Consider the following 12327-nt stretch of genomic DNA (forward strand, 5'->3'; position numbering starts at 1 on the left):
GTCCTAGTTTTCCATGATAACCTCCCCCCCTCAAATTCTCCAATAAAAAACCATAAAAATCAATGTTTTTCCGCAATTAAAATGAAATCTGACATCTGGAGCCCTGCCACCTGGGGCCAACATCTGGAAGAGCCCCCACTGTCTGGGACCCCGGAGCCATCAGCCCAAGCCCTGTCGTCTGGGTCAATTTCCCATATTCCTGTGTGCGCGCTGGCGGCCGGGGGCTCTGCTGTACATGTTTTTATTTTTTCACAAAATATAAAAACTAAAGATTCTCTGTAAAAATGCAAATCCCAGGGTTTTTCGGGGGCAAATTGTTTTCTAGGATCCCTGATGATGAACCCCAAAGCAAAAGAATGCCTGGGGGCAGCTGTGAGATATATGGCACCCCATGAGATGGCTCTCTCAATATTTCCAGCCCACTTCTGCAAACTCAGGAGGTTTTGAATAGTTTGGATGAGATCTGAATAAGGGGATTCTTACCCAAATCAAGCCCCACAAATGATCTGAAATTCCCATGGTGACCGAATCTTACCATCAACCCCTTCCTAACACTGGGAAAGATTAATTCCACCTGTCTGTGAGGGGGAGAATGACTCATTTGCCTGATCGTATTAGTGTGGGTTTCCCCCTCAGTCATTGGTGGGCATAAGCTAGAAAAGCTGATGAGGTTCCATCTGAAAGTGCTTCTATTATGGGAGAATATTAATCCCAGACTCATCTGACTGGCATTAAAAACAATTTAATATTTTGTCCTGATTATTATGATTATTGTTGCTTTTAGAATATTCAGTCAAAAATGAAAAAGTCAGAACCTTCGGGGGCGTTTCAACTTTTCACAGCTGTCAGACAGTAAAACTGGTCCCCTAGGAATGAGCTGAAAGAATTTTGAAGCAGAAATAAATACAAAAACTCTGTTGTCATTTTGCTTTTTCTGATGCTTGAGAATCTATAAACAACATTCCTCTCCATGGAAATCTGTTTGTTACTATAAATTACGGGAACATATTCCCACCTATAGTTATCTCATTACACCCCACAATTGCATTTTTTTAAATAAAAAGAATTCATATAACCTCTTTGCAGTGTTCCAGAACCGCTTTAATAATTTAGATGCATACACAGGTTCCTATTAAATAAACCACTAAATAATTGGGAGTTGATTAGGGAGGAGATGAGCTTGAAGGAAAAATGATGTCATATTTGAGGTTGGTATTGGGCTGTACATCCCCCAGCATTTTCCAGTTAATTTTTACAACCAGAAAAAAAAAAGCCATGCAAATTATTTCTTCATGCCCCTTGCTATTGTTTAAAACATTTAAATTCTGTTTATAGTGGACTGCAACAATGGTGAAAGACATACAGTTGTGGCTTTTTTATGTAACCTTCACTGGAGTGGATGTACATGTCCATGAATTTGTTGATCTTGTCACCGTCCGCAGAAGAACTCAAAATTCTACTTTTTAATGCAAAATCAGTCTGACCAAGAAGCTTGTTGGCTCCTGATTTTGGAGTAACATGCACCTCCAAGTCAAATATCCCGTGAAGAAATCCATCAGTGAGAAATCATAAGACAGTCCGAGGGAGGCATGGTCGTATGCTAACTGCATGCATGCAGATATAGACAGGAGATCTATATAAAGTAGGACATTTAGCTGTGTAGGCAAAGGCCATCAATATTCAGAGCCTTCAAGACTATGATCAATTAGAGAGCTTGAAACACAGACCTCAGGGTCTGCAGAGCCAGCCAAACTCCTTATTTTCCAATGTTTTCTGGGATTTCCTGAGCCGTCTGGATTGTACACATACTTTACATACATTGAAGTATGTTGGGGGATGAATGGCTGAATACAACAAAGAATGAATGAAAATACCATGCAAAGTATTTGGCTTCTAGCTTCAAATTCTGTTCTACATACATTCTTTTATCACCCTCATCAACATAGCGTCTGATAGCTTCCCAGTAGTGTATAAATGACATGACTAACATCTGTCATGCGTGGTTCATTTTCTCCCCAGGGGGAGAACCATGAGAGCAGTGTAATGTTATGGTAGGTTATTTGGTTTTTTTCTTTGTATGTCCATGCTGCTCCATGTCTACATGAGAGAAGGCAAGTCACAGAAGTATGCCTTGCCTTGTGAGTGGCATTGTGAGGTTTATGACGGTCCTTGGTTCCTGTGGGAGTTTGTTCCATAGTCTCAGACAAGCCTTCAAGAAAGCTCTGTTTCCTGCACAGATGAGCTTCACCTTTGTGGAAGAAAGTTCCATTGTGCTCTAGAACTCAAGGTGTCAACCACCATCCTCATCTTGGAGCTTTAGACCCAAATCAGCCCAGGTAACTAAAAATGGTTATCACCTGATCGAGGACTGATTGTCTTTGTGAAATGGTACGGGTGGTCTCAGAGCCATGGCCAGCAGTCTGCATTGTAGTTAACATTAATTGATACCTCTCTGCACAATCAAGGCTTTAATGGCGGTCTTCCCAGTCCTGAAGCTGACATTCTACAGGAAAGTGCATTCACTGCCCCCGTATCTAATTATGGAGGTGCCAGTTGCAGCCCCATAGTTAAGATTAAGTTTTGTGCAATGCAGAGGGAGTCAACCTGTAGTTATATATGAAAAACACAGCTTATCCTCCCCAAAATTACAGCACTTACTCTTTAATAGATCTTCAGATATACAGCTGTTATTCCAGCACCTGTCACCCTCACTAAACATGACTAGAGCTGGGTGCAATGTTTCAGTTTTCAAAACCATTTCAAGACATTTTTTCAGTTTTTTTCAATCAGCTTTAGAAAACAATGATTAAAAGTGCCAACCTACACCTAGCTTTCAAGGGAGCAAAATGAGACAGGTCACTAGCAGGTGTTGGTTCATGGTTCCCAAGCCCCTTCATATTTCTGCATCATCTACAGATGATTTCCAGGCTTAAGGAAATGTTACTGGTCCAATGGGAACTTGTGGTTCACAACTGAGCCGATTAAGAACTTGGTTCACTCAGTGGCTACTGCTGCTTGTGCTTGCAATCAGTGAAAAGTCTAAACACTCTTGAGCCTTACCACTGTTACCACCATTTACTTTCAGCTGCTTTGCACTGCCTCTAGTTTGAAGAACTGCTAAACGTTTCATACACACAATCCGTGTGAGAGTCAGATCTAAACATGCTCCAAAACAAAAAGAACAAATAAATTTCTATTAGGGCTGCTACCTGTCCCAGTTTTCTCAGGATTGTCCCTTTTTTTAGGTAGCTGACCTGGGAAATCCTGTAAGTCTTTCCAGAACCTTAAAAGCACAAGCACCAGAACTGGGAAGGCCAGGGGGCCATTCCCCCCACTTTTTAACAAAAGAAACATAAGCACAGAATTCATGTCCCCCGCAGATTTTTTCCCCCCAGCAGATTAACAAATTCTGCCGGGGAGGTGCTGCAAGTACATCTTTTGCCCACCAGGGGCTGCTGTGGCACCAGAAAAGAGGCCAGCTGGCTCACTAACAGAGCAGCCAGTTGAGGAGAGAGAGGGGTCACTTTGGCCTTGCCCTTCCCCCCAATTCTAGAAAGGCTCCGGCGCTTTAAAGTCCTGGCTTTTGTCAGTTATGAGACCTCTGGCTCCCCCAGTCCGTAGTGATTATAGCAGATAGTCATCTATATGCTTGTCAAGTATCAGGGGGTAGCCGTGTTAGTCTGTATCTACAAAAACAACAAGGAGTCTGGTGGCACCTTAAAGACTAACAGATTTATATGGGCATAAGCTTTCGTGAGTAAAAACCTCACTTCTTCGGATGCATCCGAAGAAGTGAGGTTTTTACTCACGAAAGCTTATGCCCATATAAATCTGTTAGTCTTTAAGGTGCCACCAGACTCCTTGTTGTATCTATATGCTTGGTGATTTCTGATTTCCACATTTTTTAAAAAATACAGTGCTGTAAATACTAAGCACAAAAAAATGCTAACAAGACTGAGCAGCGCTGATTTCCAAAATTCTCCACATATTCATGTTCTTCCCTTTCTAGAAGAGGTTGCCAAGGTTTTTATTTTATTTTTAATCTCTCCATCAAGATTTAAATGCCAACAGATGAAAGAGGTTTATTTCCAGAACATCATCTGCTTTAAAAAGTCCTCTATAGTCATAAATATGATTAGACGTTGATTAGTAGAAAATGCAAACATAAAGCCAACATCTGACAATTTGATGTTTGTGTTTGGTAACAAACTGTCCACAGACCACACTTAGGCCAAGTTGGGTACTTGTAGGTTATTAGTCCACAAGTAAGCAGTATTTTGAGCTATTATCATTCATATTTGCTTTGCATTGAATGGAGTGTTTGGAGATCTCTAATGAAACCTGCAATGAGCCTAAAACTGCTAAAGGAATTAAAAGCCCCTGTACAGAAGATGCCGCTTAATGGGCAACCTTCTGTCTTAAGAGGTTGCCCTCAAAGTATCCACAAACATGTTAAGCACAATTTACTGCACCTTCATTAGAAAGCCTTCTCCGTTAAACAACTGATTTTTTCCAAGTCCTTAGCTAGTTGTGATTCACTGTTATTTCAGCCATGAGTGCATTTTTACAGAGAAATTATACATTTGAAAATAGAGATTTAAAATGGAGATGTCGAACCGAAAATGTGGGGTGCCCAGGTTAAAACATTTTTAGACCTGATCTTGCTGTCCATTAAGTTAATGGGGATTTGGGCATTGCCTTCAATGGAACAGGATCAATCCCCCCAAAAGCACATTTCTATTCACTCCTTTTAATAATAATATCTTAGACTCGGAAAATGGATTTTTAAAAATATTATTTGCTTTTGACCGTTTATGCCATTTACATTTTGCACTACAGTTAGTCTGGGGAGACAATGAAAATAGAGGGGTCAGTTTTACCTTCACGTTCTCTTGCACTACAACATTGACATCTGTGGCTTGCAAACATGGTAGGGGCTTAAGTCCTCTCCTTCAGACCTGGTGTTGCATTGGCATTTAAAAATCTAGAAATGTGTTAATCAACACAGTGCTTGGGAGAAGCCAGTGGACTTTGGGAGGAAGAGAAGAGTCTCCTGCTGGGTTATTTGGGCTGGGCATTTGGAAGGAGATTTTAGGTATAAGTGTTGATCCTGGAATGGATCTGGATGGGCAGTCCCATTGACGCCAGCGGGAATCCACACAGGCACAGGGCTCTGCCTATGTGGATTCGATTGCAGGATCCGGATCACAATTTGTAAATGCTCTTGTGTTCCTTCTGGAAGAAAGGTGCCACATAAGTGTAACTCATTGCCGATGCTAGTCCTATCACAAGCAGTGGGGCTGGAAATCAAGTGGAAATTTGTATATCGATCTCTCCTTTGTTTTAGATTCACCAAGATGAAGACGGCCACCAACATTTACATCTTCAATCTCGCCCTGGCCGATACCCTGTGTCTGATAACCTTACCCTTCCAGGGTACAGACACGTTCCTAGGGTTCTGGCCCTTTGGAAACATCCTCTGCAAGATCGCCATCTCCATTGACTACTACAACATGTTCACCAGCACTTTCACCCTGACCATGATGAGCGTGGATCGTTACATCGCCATCTGTCACCCCATCAAGGCGCTGGACATCCGTACCCCCCACAAGGCCAAAGTGGTCAACATCTGCATCTGGGCCCTGGCTTCAGTCTTCGGTATCCCAGCTATGGTGATGGGGTCAGCAGAGAATGAAAATAATGGTCAGTAAAAATGAACTAACGGGATATTCTCCAAACTAGACTCTGCATCCATGTGATAGGTGCACAGGGTTCCAATATCACTAGCTCATTAAGTCTGTCTGCTACTGTAACACCCCTTCCCTCATGGGCTATAAGCATGTTTTAAACCACAATCTTCATCTCCACAATATATAAAATGTTACTTGAGATAAAGTAGTAGTTCCATAAGTTGGTAGCTGTAATAGGCTTTTATCCTCTGGTGACAAGAGCAATGTTGCACTTGGTTAGGGAAAATAATCCTTTCCTACCCAGTGGCACTCAGTTTACGATCTGAAGCATGAGACTTGATTTCCCTAATGTCTGTTAATCAGTTCATATGCATCCTCCTGCATGCAAGAGTCCCTCTTACAATCTTAACAGTGAGTCCTTTAAAAAAGAGTGTTAATTGTGATCCTATAGTATGTACGGATACACCATGGTGGAATTAATTCTCTGGCAGCTCAGCTGTTGGGTCCTGACCAATCAAAAAATGTAATGACAATCTCAAAGCCATCGCTGCTGGATGAGAGTCAGACATGTAGTGCCTTTATCTCTGTCTTCCTAGCCCATTTCCTTAGAATCTTTCCTTTTTTGGAAATTCTGAAAATCCTCTTGGTTTCCCCCATCTTAACCCCTCTTTCGCTACAAGGCTTTCTATCACAGCCACTGCTTTTCTAGTTGAAGGGGGCTGGATGCAGGATCCCTTCAGAGCCAATCGACATTGATAGTCAGTATTCACAGAAGTTATTATTATACCGACAGACCTCAGTCATCGGTGGGCGGGATTGAACCTGGGACCTCTGGAGCTTAGTGCTCTATAGCGGTGGTCCCCAATGCGGTGCCCGGGGGTGCCATGGCGCCTGCCGGGTCATCTATGTGCACCCGCGCACTGGCCGGCGGGCAAGCATCTGCCGAAATGCTGCCAAGAAGCATCATCATCAAGAGCCGTCACCGCTGATTTTCGGCGGCATTTCAGCAGCGACGCCTCTTGACGTTGCCGCTTCTTGGCGGCATTTCGGCGAATGCTTGTCCACTGGCCACGGGCCCCGGTGGCTCATTGTCCGGCGCCTGCCAGATGAAAAAGATTGGGGACCACTGCTCTACAGTATGAGCTAAAAGCCAATTGGCTGTTAGCTAAGGTTGTAGACCAGACTCATTTTAGCTCGCTCTCTAAGTGGTCTTGGGGCCATGAGATGGGACAGATCACCACATCCAGAAGAAGTGGGCTGTAGTCCACGAAAGCTTATGCTCTAATAAATTTGTTAGTCTCTAAGGTGCCACAAGGACTCCTGTTCTTTTTGCACATCCAGAAGGTGTGTGGGTAACACTATCACCCTTTAAAATCTCTGCAACCAGCAGTTGCCATGTCCACAGTGTTGAAGCCATAACAATTACTGAGCCAGGGAAATTAATCCTTATCTTGGCACCCAGAGTATTTTTTCTAAGCAAACAAATAATTAATTAAAAAAATAAAAGAAAAGCCCTTGCCGATTCTCGTTTCACGTGGCTGAGAATGATGAAAAGAACATTATCTTCCGCCTGTTCTCTCCACTTGCACACAAGCCTCAAGGGACTAATAAGCTTTCCTGACTGCTTGCCCAGCTTGAAATGAGACGGGGTAATCTTGGGCTTCCAGGGTTTTAACTTTCACTTTAATGCCATCCTTAGCATGCAACTCAAACGATCAGCACAATTTTTGGAATTGAGAAGAAGGAAGAGACTGTATCTGTGATGCCATAAAGCACAGTGAATCATATTTCATGACCTTCTGGTGGATTAAGCCTGACACATTTCATGACCTTGAATGGTCTCTTTAGAATATATATTCATTACTTATGCTAAACTATCAGTTCGATCTTTTATTTAGCTGTGAGGCTCTCACTACCTTTCCCAGACCCAAAAAAGAGCTCTGTGTAGCTCAAAAGCTTGTCCCTCACACCAGCACACGTTGGTCCAATAAAACATATTACCTCCCCCAAGTTGTCTCTCTACATTTCATCAACAGACTTTCTAAAATCCTTCCTAAGCACTTGTCCTAATGTGTGGCTACATGGGAAGCTGAACACGAAGGCAAGATGCCTAGAGCTGTTAGCTGTCCTTATGCTTTCACTAATTTGGTGAAAGGGTCTCTTCCTTAACATGACATCTCTCTTTTTTTAAAGCTCCTGTGGGACAGGAGCAGTTGCATCACCTACGTGTGCATTTATGCTCAGTGTGACGCGGAAAGTTTTAGCCCAAAGGGTGTCATCCTTTAGACATGACTTTGTTAATGAATTCCACTCGGAGTGCCTTTACATTCTCTGGAAATATGGATATTTCCAGTTTAAAGACACTTACAGGGAGACCAAAGGGTGCTGGAAGAGAGAAGGAATGAAAACTTCCTGTTTGACCTTGGGCAAGTCGCTTATCGATCTCTCTGTGTCTAGTTGTCCAGAGAAAGCACCATACTTTAATAGGTAGGGTTTTATTCCAGCTCTGAAACTGATCTGCTGTGTCTCCTAGGGCAAATCACTTCACCGTGCCTCTGTTTTCCCTCCCACCTTTTGTCTGCTTAAATTGTAAACTCTTAGGGGCAGGGCTGATTCCTGCTCTGTGTTTGTACAGAGCCTAGTGCAACGAGGCCCTGAGCTCTGTTGAGCATTAATAAAATAAATGAAATTAGCAACAAGAGTGACTGCAAAGAATTGTCAGATTTACAGATGGTACCAATGTTGTTCTCAATACAAGTTGTTGTCTTTTTCTTTTCTTTGCAGAGATTGATTGTCTAATTAAGCTCCCTAAACCTGTGGATTACTGGGATCCAGTATTTGGTATTTGTGTCTTTCTCTTCTCCTTCATGATCCCTGTGTTGATCATCACCATTTGCTACAGTCTTATGATCCGGCGTCTTAAGAATGTCCGTGTTCTCTCAGGCTCCAAGGAGAAGGATCGGAATCTGCGGCGCATCACTCGAATGGTCCTGGTGGTGGTTGCTGTCTTCATTATTTGTTGGACCCCCATTCAGATTTTCGTGCTGGTCCAGTGCCTGGGTGCAAAGGCCGAAAGCGAGCTCGAGTTAGCCATCTCATGCTTCTGTACCGCACTGGGATATGCCAACAGCAGCTTGAATCCTGTCCTCTATGCCTTCTTGGATGAGAACTTCAAGACGTGCTTCAGAAAGTTCTGCTTCCCCACCGCCTTCAGAACAGAGCTCCAGATGTCCAACAGGATGTGCAGCATCGCAAAAGATGTCGTTTATGCCTGCAAGAACTCAGAGGGGACTAACAATCCAGCATGACTAGGCATGGAAATTCCCATGGTGGCTGTCAGCCAGCAGAGCCCAACGACCCCCACTTCAGAGCTAACTCAGATAACAGCTCTTTAACAGGAGCTTTCTGACCCAGAATTGGAGACTGGAAACCTAGGCAGCAATCTGGGGGCAAGGCAAATAAAAGAACTGCAAGAGCGTGCAGAAAAGTGAGCCATTTTGACACCTTTCTTATTCCACTGCTCTCCCTATGAAGTACTATATTTTAACTCAGCCACCATTAAGTCCTATGAGCCACTAAGGTCATGCACTTTGCTTACGGTTATAAAGAATTCAGGAATTAGAGTCGAACTCAGACTTTGCTCCTGAGGTTTATTTTGCCATTGTTTCTGGAAAGCAGACAAAATGCTAATAACTTTTCTTGCTTGAGTTAGTTCAGTGGCTCATCAAATAATATGGATTGCCGTGTGCTTATGTGGGAATTTTAGGCCAGCCACGTCTCTCTGAAATGAGGCTTCATTGGCTCCAAAGCAAGGGACAGCAGTGAAACAAAACAAAGATCATTTCCAGAATTATTTATGACTGGTGTGTGTGTGTGTGTGTGAGCGGGCGCGCGTGCGGGAATTCAGACACTCCAGCCAAGAAAGAAAGAAGACTAGACAGTGTCACTGCATGGCTGGATATCTCAACTCAAAGCCACTGAAAGAGAAGTGGACAACTTCCAGTGAAGGAACATACTAAAATCAAACCGTGTGCCATAGAGGTGGGGGGCAGGGTGGGAGGGGTGTGAAGGGATTCTAAAAAATGACAAACAACTGCTTGGAAGGGGTAGAAGGCAAGACAAATGAGACAAATGTAAATTCAGAGGAAAGAGCTGGAATTGCTTTTTCTCCATTTTCTTTATAACAATGGATTGTACTTTGTGTGTGTGTGTGTGTGTGTGTTTGTGTGTGTTTGTGTATGTATATATACACACACGTCTATATAGAGATATAATTAATATTTCAACTTGCCAGACATTTCTCAGAGGCATTTCCCAATGGAGTCAAGACGACAGGTTAAATCAATGGAGTGGCTTAATATGCAAAGACATTTCAAGTTAGTTATGATGTCCTGAAGAAAGTACTGATATTTTGACAGCAAGGCATCTGAAAACACTCCAAGTTCCTCTGCTATCCTCCCTTCTGCTCCCTGTAATATGGACAAACAGTTCTACAAACAGACCGGCTGAGTGGTGCTGCAGACAGAATGCTGGAAGAGGGAGCCTTTCCCCCCAAAGTGTTCTGGGCATACTGCTCCAATCAGCTAGTGGACACCCCCACCCAGCTGTGCATCGCTTTTATGACACAACCGACTTGTCACCTCAAGTGAAATCATCTGCCCTGTTGTGTCATTAAAAACTGAAAGTGTTTATGAAGAATAAACCACTCAACCCTCCCTCCACGGGCTGCCTCTGAAAATGGAACCTTTTCTTTCTGTAGCACAAGAGACCAGGAGACCATTGGGGGTGGCAAAGAGTGGGAAAAAATGTTTCCTGACTGGCTGAAAGCAACAGGACTTTTTTAAACAGTTTGAGCTGGGGGTGGTAGGCTCCAAAATGAAGGAGGCAGCAACTCTTGCACTTCATACCAATTGTACAGATTTTCTTGTGCGCTGTTCTGCGAAATGATGTATTTTCAATGTGTTGATATGCTGACATTTTAATGCTGCACTGTTCTTTATATATATATATGCTGGATGAGAACACAATGTTATATTTCTATGTAAAGTTTTTCTCTTTTGGCAAGGCTTGGAGAACAATTAAAATTCCTAAGTCACACACCTAGGAACCAGACCACTTGAAAACTATGCTAAATTGTACATGCTCTGGGAACCAGAAGGAGTCTCAAGCATCTGTCATGGGATTTAAAGGGATTCAGTAGAAAACTTTGTAATTAATATTTTCTATTAAGAATTGAGGGGAAAAAAGACAGGCCCAGGAAATACTTTGCAATGGATAGTTACCCCCAAACAATTGCACCAGCAATGCGGACTGATATGATTACCCATAATAAAATATCAAGCATGCAGAGAAGTAACATCTGAAAACAATGTATCTAAAAGCCATTGCTGGCAATTGCATCCATATCCTTGGAAGATAAAAATAAGTTTTCTTTTCTTTCTTTTTTTATTTTTAATGCACGTAATGACAACACTACTATTCAATGAAGAATCTTGATTTTTCTTAACCATTAGCCATCACCTCGTTTGATAGGGTCATTTACATGTTGTACACAAAGTGTGAAGAGGTTGAAATCGATGCACAATCACTTTCTGAAGTGCTGTTAGGGGACCCAGGCAAATGAGGTCTTTGACAGGAGAGGGTTCAGTTAATGACTGATCAAAGAACCTCAATGAACCCCTTTTTAGTTCTTGGTTGGATTGTTAAATACTTTTATGTCCTTAAGAAAAAACTCTCGGGTTTCTTCGATCATTTAAGATGACACACACACTTATATATATAGTAAAAGTTGGGTGGCATTTTTTAAACAGAAATGACTTTGTTATCTTAACCTATGCTCAACCATCCTACAGAAACAATGTACTCAGTAAGTATCTGCCTACTCAGCTTTCGGATAATTCGTGGCCTTTGCCGTGAGTGTGTTATACATTCTGATTTATGCTCAATGGAATTTGTTATAAGAAGAGCAACTACAACAACAATAGAAGCTTTATTGTACTGTGCCTCTGGAAGTAAAGAATCATGGCTGGCTGAAATGCAAGCCCTTTAATTATCTTCTGAAATGGTTGTGGTGGTCTGATTGAGCTTATGACTATTGCAGTGTAAATGGCAATTTCCTACATGGTTACTTGTGCTTTAATAAAGGAAAATAAACTCCTGCACTTTGAATGATGTGGAATGTGATGGCTTAATTCTATGAACTGCCTGGTTGTTGCCACAGTGGAACTACTGGAATATTTGCTCTTTAATACATAGGCTGATTTATAGGGTAGTAGCCATTTATGGGTCAGTCCCAATCAGTAAGATTAGTGGGGTTGATCCGAACACCCACTGAAGTCAATGGGAGTTTTTTGATGTTGACGTCACTTGAAGCAAGGCAACCTAGAAACAGCTAAAATAGAAATGATGGAAAATAGGTAGCTAGATGCTAACAGCCCAAGTTCAACGGTATCTGTTCATTAAATTAATCAGTACAGGACTGATCCAAAACCTGTTGAAGACAATGGAAAGGATCCCATGGACTGGAATCTGGCCCATATTGTACAATTGGGGAAAGAGTCCACAGCTGCTGATTGGTCATTAGAGACAAAACCAGATGGGCATTCCACAAGCAAGATAATCCCAGCTACTAAAATGT

General features: G+C 42.3%; 1 protein-coding gene across 1 annotated transcript in view; it reads left to right on the plus strand.

Moving 5' to 3' along the window:
- The window catches only part of OPRL1 (opioid related nociceptin receptor 1), a 36210-nt gene extending 24352 nt beyond the window's left edge, over window positions 1-11858 (plus strand). Inside the window, exons 3-4 of the mRNA XM_054046525.1 lie at window positions 5348-5703; window positions 8475-11858. Of these exons, the coding sequence (XP_053902500.1) occupies window positions 5348-5703; window positions 8475-8998 (880 nt within the window). The 3' untranslated portion in view covers window positions 8999-11858. The remainder of the gene's footprint in view (window positions 1-5347; window positions 5704-8474) is intronic.
- Window positions 11859-12327: the final 469 nt, after the last annotated feature.

This window comes from Malaclemys terrapin, chromosome 12 (genome assembly GCF_027887155.1).
Source record: "Malaclemys terrapin pileata isolate rMalTer1 chromosome 12, rMalTer1.hap1, whole genome shotgun sequence".
NCBI lineage: Eukaryota > Metazoa > Chordata > Testudines > Emydidae > Malaclemys > Malaclemys terrapin.